General features: G+C 28.6%; 1 protein-coding gene across 3 annotated transcripts in view; it reads right to left on the bottom strand.

Annotated features, from left to right (window-relative positions):
• The window catches only part of LOC107442153 (very long chain fatty acid elongase 4-like), a 122,381-nt gene extending 115,136 nt beyond the window's left edge, over positions 1-7,245 (bottom strand). Inside the window, exons 1-2 of one of the 3 annotated variants that reach the window (XM_043045593.2) lie at positions 7,037-7,242; positions 1,226-1,269 (exon numbers count right to left, since the gene is read on the bottom strand). In XM_043045593.2, coding sequence (XP_042901527.1) covers positions 1,226-1,268 — 43 coding nt within the window. In that variant the 5' untranslated portion in view covers position 1,269; positions 7,037-7,242. Of the gene's footprint in view, positions 1-1,225; positions 1,304-7,036 lie in introns of all 3 variants that reach the window. The other 2 variants (XM_043045592.2, XM_071184381.1) reach the window with 2 other exon arrangements.
• Positions 7,246-7,728: the final 483 nt, after the last annotated feature.

Raw genomic sequence — 7,728 nt, 5'->3', positions numbered from 1 at the left:
ATTCTTCATCATGACAATGCGAGCTCTCACACATCGACTCAAACAAAGGCATTTCTGACGGAGCGAAAGATCGAACTGATGGGTCATCCGCCGTACAGCCCTGATTTGGCACCCAATGACTTCTTCTTATTCCCACACATCAAAAATAAATTACGTGGACAACGATTTTCTACCCCCGAAGAAGCGATTGATGCATTCAAAACGCATGTTTTGGAGTTACCTCAATCGGACTGGAAAAAGAATATTTTGAAAAACGATAAAATCAATTTCGATCCTACATATTTGTTTTTTCATTATTAGGCCAGAAATATAAATAGCAACCCTCGTACTTATTTTTTTTTTATTTTCTGATCTTTTTCATTGATTTTTATACATTTTAAAATTAATGTTTGAATAAGGGACTTAAATTTTTTTTTCAAACATTCATTCTGATATTCTGTAATTAATTTTTTTTTTACAAAAGTAAAGTCCAAATAATTTTGAAATGTATCTGTCAATTTAATATCCTAACATAAGGTCAATTCAAACTAATTTTCAACCACTTTTGCCCCTATTTTTGTATTTTTCATTTCAGAGCCATTCGGTATCCTTTGTTTTATTTCATTTTATAACCAACATTGAACAGCCGACCCATTTCTTGTCAACGTCTTTCACGGTTCAACTCCATGGCCTTGTGTAGAGCCCGACCTACAAGACGAAGGTACTCCTGGACCAAGCACTAGGGAACATACTTGACTTCGCACTGGAGATTTTGATTTAACTAACCCACAATTGTAGGAAACTACGAGAACCTCTTGCGGTTAGCCCGAGACAATGGAAATAGAACCTATAATGTATCCATCACTTGATATGCGAGCCGGGAGTAGATTTTGCATTCACCATCCGTCGCTTTGATTCGAACTTGGGTCATCTCTTTGGAAGTTCCTTTATTGATCTGACAGAAGAGCTTTTTCTGGAGAATGGAAGTCTACAATACAATAAGATAACCTCTGCCGGAGAGGAGGCGATAAACTTTCGGAAATCAAGTTTTGTATCCTTGAATATATCTTTTCAAAATGATTGAGGCATTTATTTTTTTAATTTTTTGATAATCTTTTTCACGACATTTAAATGTTTCACACACTAATGGAATGCTGCAAAAAGTCGTTCGCTTGGCACGCAGTGAAAAGAACTCTTAACAATATACTATTTCTATTTTTAAAAAAAAATGTGGGGAAATACTTGCCTTCATTAAAGAAAAAATCTTTCAAACCTTGAAAACTGACCATTCTGACGTTGATGGATTATGAAAAAAAATTTAATGCTGTAAGAACATAAAGTATATTTATACAATTGAAATTTTAGAACAACAACAAATAAAGTTCATATAGAATAAAACAAGTTTCCACTTTCAGAAAATCTGTTACTTCTGGTTGGTCAAATTGGTTACTGGTTTAAAATTGATACCCTTGAAATCCAAGGTTTCAAAACCTTCTAAGCCAAATCGTAAACCTCTGCTTACTTGGCCTCAAATTTTAGGCTAAGTTTTTAAATTTTCATTTTTTTTCCTGTTTTCAATAAACATTTGATAATGGACTGACATTTGCTATTTACTGTACTGAAAAAAATCGAAAATGACAAGAAATATCGTTTAACATTAAAATTTCCCATGGTTTCTTCCTTAAACATTTAAAGCAATAAATTTTATTGTTAATAATTTTGATCGGAAAAATTAATACTACTTTTAAATTTATTTTTAAATGTATTTTCAATATTGTTTAAATTAATAAAAACCAGTTTAAATGAGGCTAAAAAATTGTCTAAGAGTAAATTACACAGAAATACTAATATAATTATGACAGAAAAATTCACTAGAAAATATAAAATATTTCTTACGTTGCTTTACCTTGAAGTTTGCATGTTTTGAAAAATACGACAAGATCAGTGGTTCCCAAATGGTGTTTCGCGAAACCTTATGTATCCATGGAAAAGTTAAATGCTTTCAAAGAGTTGAGACTATTCTTAAACATGTAATTATGTTTGCATCTAATCCGTATTTCATGATCTGCATAATATTTCGGTTATCTTGGCGAAATTATTTCAAGTAAAATAAATACCAATCGAAAAGAAAAGGTTAGTTTGTTTATATATATATATATATATATATATACAGAGCTTATCCACAGTTCCCTGATATTGCTGAGATGACCTAGGTTGTAAATAGAACATGCGCAGCGGCGCAGAAGAAGAGACTAGCAAGCTGCTCAGCCTTCCCCTAGGAAATAGTTCTGAATTTATACCTAAGGAAAAAGTAATCTCTCCTAATAAACTACAGAATTTATGTAATTGTTGATAACAATAGTTTGCTAGATATTTGATAATTNTATGGTCAGAAAATTGGTAAGGTTCCTTAAGTAACAAATACTGATAAGTTATTTATTTTTTTATCCTTCATAGGTATTTACTAGTAATATTTCTTTATAATCCGCTATGATTCTTAATATTATTCTCTACTATTATTATGATTTAATATTTTATTTTTAACGCAAATTAACAGTTTAAAACTGAAAGCGGTGTACTTTTATTATAAAGTAAGCCTGTAATATCACCTTTATCAGGTAAAGTTTTGTAAAAAAAAATTTAAAAATATTATCAAAAACATATGTCTTTTTTTTTAAATGGTGGGCACTTGAGGGTTGTCCCATTGGCCACAGAAATGCCGGAACTGCTACTCTCTTCTCGTTACCCAGTGGGCACCTGTGGCGAAGATTTTTGCAAAAGTTTGAAAATTAAAAATTTTCCTTTCGAATTTTCAAATAATTTGAACATTGGAAAGAAAACTGACTTTCTCAAGTTAAATGTATGCATTAATTTTAGTATTTTCACTTTAAAAAAAATCTTAGTTTAGCATAAGAAACTTTAAATTAGGCTCAAAATTATGTATGTATGTATATATATATAGACAACAAAATAAATATATACAAAAAAACACGAAGAAAATTAAAGAAACCAATAAGTTTCATTAATTTCGCATAATCTGAAAGTAAACAGAACTCATTAGATAAGTTAAAAAAGAAGGTAGAACAAAGGAAAATTACAGACATATGAAAAAGAGGAGGGGGGGGAGAATAATAATAGTAAAAGAAAATATTAAGCAACTGGGGAAAAAAAGATAGAATATTTTTAAAAAATCAGGAAAATAAAAGATATAATCTCTTCATCAGCCCACACGATTATATCCGCATAAAAGAGTGCTTTCCGATATTGTATCAATATAGCTAAAGCAAAATATATTAATACAGTAGTATGAGGAGCACTCGTTTTTTGTAAAAAAAATTTTTTACAAAAATTACAACAAATGAAATAGAACACAATAAGTAAAAATAACACGCAAAAACAGAAAATAAAATAAATGAAAAAACTGAATAAAACAACATCTATAAAGCGAGTAGCGAATTCAAATGTACTTACATGAACGGGAAATTTTTCAAGAATGATTTAAAAAATATTTTAGTAACAAGAGTGCCAGATTGCAAAATATGAAAACAAAAGCGCAAATTGAGCGTAACAAGAGGAGCTTTGTTTTAAAGTGCCGTTCTTACTGCATTGCGGAAGAGCGTTTGATTTGTTAGCTACCAAGGATGGGCCCAAAATGGATGTGCCCAAGGTAATATTATACTGGATAATTTAAAGAAGTTGACCATAAATAATTTTAGAAAATAAATATTTATTAAAGTAAAAAATATAAAATAGAAAAGAGAAAAATGAATTGCCTGTTTTGCACATAATTTTAGCCACAGATTTGCCTGAAATGGATTTGCCCATGGAAAAATTGTATAAATTAAAAAAGAAATTTTTAGTAAATAATTTTGACCACGGATTTGACCGAAATGGATTTGCATATGGAAAAATTACACAAATTAAGAAAGAAATTATTTACTAAATAATTTTAATCTCATATTTTTGTGGATATATTTACTAAAAATTTTCTTTGTTAATTTATATAATTTTCCCATGTGCAAATCCATTTCGGGTAAATCCGTTGCGAAAATTATTTACTAAATACTTTCTTTGTTAATTTGTACAATTTTTCCTTGTGCAAATCTATGGTCAAAATTATTTACTAAAAAATTCCTCTGTTAATTTATATAATTTTTCCATGTGCAAATCCATTTCGGGCAATCCGTGGATGAAATTATTTACTAAAAATTTATTTATAATTTATACAATTTTTCCATGTGTAAATGTGCAAATCCGTTTCAGGCATGTCCGTGGCTAAAATTATCTAATAATTTTTTTTTTTTAATTTATATAATTTTTCCATGTGCTAATCCATTTCGGGCAAATCCGTGGCTAAAATTATTTACTAAAAAATTTTTCTTTGTCAATTCATATAATTTTTCCATGTTCAAATCCATTTCGGGCAAAATCCTTGGTAACTAACAAATCTAATGCACTTCAGCAATGGAGTAAGAAAGACACTTTAAAACAAAACTCCTCTAGTTACGCTCAATTTGCTCTTTTGTTTTCATATTTCGCAATCTGGCAATCTTGTTACGAAAATATTTTTTAAATCATTCTTGAAAAATTTTACGTTCATGTAAGTACATTTGAATTCGCGACTCGTTTTATAGATTTTGTTTTATTCTGTTTTTTCTTTTTCTTTTCCTTTATTTTATTTTATTTTCTGTTTTTACGTGTTATTTTAACTTATTGTGTTCTATTTTATTTGTTGTAATTTTGGTAAGAAAAATTTTTGAGTGCTCCACACACTATTGCATTAATATAATTTGCTTTAGCTATACTGATACGATATCAGAAAGCACTCTTATAATCTGCGGATATAATCGTGTGAGCTGATGAAAAGATTATATCTTTTATGTTCCTGATTTTTATAAAAAAATTTTTCCCAGTTGTTTGTTATTTTTTTTATTATTATTTTTCGCCCCCCCCCCTTTTTTCATATGTCTGTAATTTTCCTTAGTTTTATCTTCATTTTGAACTTATCTAATGAGTTCTATTTACTTGCAGCTTATGCTCAGTAAATAAAACTTATTGATTTTCNCCTATGTAAGATATATATATATTCCATATATGTATGTATATATTGCATTAATATTTCCAATCGTAATTTTCAAATCAAAATAAAATAACTAAATTCGTTTATAATGAAATGTTTCTTTTTTTAAGTAAAACCATTTAGTTTATCCCAAGACCGAAAACGGTGTTGATTACTTTACAGTGTAGTGAAACGCCTTGCATAACTCTTGGTTTTACTGCAACGATGTGCTTTTACACTGTTTGGTGTAAATTAGCAGCCACCATTTTTGTTATTCAGCAATACCCATGCTTTATTATAACAGTAAGATAAGATACACCGCTAAAGTTACTTATATAATACGATATAAAGTAAGAATCATTTATTTAGAAAATACATTAATACACTAATTCTTAAAATTAAATTAGTTTGTAAAAGTCGCGTAGCAGAAAGGGAACATTAAAACGGAGTCTAACTATGTTTAACAGAACAGGAGCTGATAGAAATTATACGTTATAATATCATTTAAAACAGTTCTCAGAGATTTAAAAAATTAAATATAATTATCCTTATCATGCAAATAAATACATGCATATTTTATGCATTGTTTTTGTTGATAAGCGTATAGAACAATAACAAACTCTTGCTAGAGCGATTGAAAACAAACTACTAGCGATATTTTTCTTGGTATTTATTGAAATTGTGATATTCAAAATTCGTCAACGTTGGTGCGTTTGGAAGTGAAAAAAAATCTGTGAAAACGCGAGAGTTTGGTGCATGATTACAATTCAATTTTAAGTATTTAGATTAAATTATATCCTTTTTACTTCGAATATCAATTACGGTGTAAACCCCAAATAAAGTGTTCCTTCCCACAATTGTTTGGGTTATTCAACATCCTATACGGAGAGATGTTACACCACCGTTAGTTTAAATAAATACAGTTACCATCAATTCTGCTTGTGTCATTCTGGCGAAGATTTGTATAGGTTTGTTCTTGTAGTCATTCTTATGACTTATTTTGTTTCAATCAATAAGCATTGAGAAAAAAAACACTAAAATTACGACTTAAAAATTCTAAAACATTGAGGTAATATCTTGATGGTTATAGAAAAAACATTTTCTAAGACATATTCCAACAAATTTAGTTCAAGAGTTCATAAAAAGTATAAAGGTGTAAATAATTAACATGAAATAAAAAAGATTACAATAAAATTAAATTCAAGAGTGAGTGGAACCCTCCTTAAATATTAATATTCGGTTTAGATAAGTCTGACATTTCAGAGATTTTAGTCGATTTCTGTTCTGCGAAGTTGTGTAGAGTGATAAAAAAACGATGCATCTGATAAACTTTTGATGTTAGGATCGGATTTTAACTTCGTTCACTCATACAAAATTCGAATTTCCTATGAATAGACCTCATGTTCATCAGTTAGATAAAACGATGTTTTGAGTTGCATAATCAAATACAAAAATGAATTTGAATACGAATAGACATATTTTGGTTCTTGATCCTGAAAATTTGGAAGGTAGAGGCCATTTCAAAAATTTTTCCAATGACTGAGTCAGAATGAGAAAGTGATTCATGTCACTCAACATTACTGGAACTATTTTAGGCAAAAATGATGCTCAGTTTTGAATTTTGTTCTCTCAAAGATCTTCCATGAAAAATATTTTTCTGAATTCATTATTTTTTTATTATTTAATAACATAATGATCCAAATTCCTTGAATCATAAAGTACAAAACTATTGACATCACTTAAAGCTACGTATTTAATTTTAATCCATGAAATTCGAAACCTCAATGAAATTCTCTTTATTAATAAGCATTTGGAAAGAAAAACGGAATAACTCAGAACATAATTTATTCGGTCTATTTCGTTACTTTTCATTTTACGTTACGCTTTTAGAAAATTATGGAAAAAGAATTTTGGTTTTGAAGAAACTATAGAAATGAATTCATTTAAATCTCTTTCACAAGTAATTTTAGAATGAATACTAATATAAGCAATACTTACCTATGTAAGTGAGAAGGACGCTAGATATTGGAAATGAGAACTATCACGGTGTCATTTAAATGAAGTAGTAATGGATAGAAAATAATAATTGAAATGAAGAAACGTAGGATCTTCTCTTCCATAGTAACAAAATATTTCATATTTACACTTCCTCAAGAGTATTAGAAGTAGAAAGTTAACGGCATTCGATATTTTCTTCTCTGAGTTCATTACATTAATATCTACTTTTTTTCCCTTACAAATACAGTCACGTGGAAAACTATTTATATGTTCAAAAAGTTTCAATAATAACAAACTCTATTAACCTTTCAAGTGAATATCGATCTAAACACGAACCGATCACTGCAAACTGTAAAAGATACTAAGAATGCACTGCTATCAATGAGACAAAAATGGCGATACATTTTTCGGTTTGTGTTTCAACCTTCCCCAAAGCTGAACATTTAATTTGCTATTTTATTAAACACGCATAAGCTACACATTCATAAAAACCATAAATTTATATATTTTTACTTAAGTAAATTATCTTTACAAATCGATCTCTTTATCTTTTTTTTTATTATATATAGAAAATAAATATTTATTAAAGTAAAAAANATAAATATATATATATATATAATCTAAATAATCTATTAGCATTTCTGATTTCAAATCTATTCTTTCTCCAAGTCTCAGATTTTTTTAAAATTATA

Source organism: Parasteatoda tepidariorum, chromosome 8 (assembly GCF_043381705.1).
Source record: "Parasteatoda tepidariorum isolate YZ-2023 chromosome 8, CAS_Ptep_4.0, whole genome shotgun sequence".
NCBI lineage: Eukaryota > Metazoa > Arthropoda > Arachnida > Araneae > Theridiidae > Parasteatoda > Parasteatoda tepidariorum.
The sequence above is the reverse complement of the archived record's forward strand: the minus strand, read 5'-3'. Positions and strand labels throughout refer to the sequence as shown.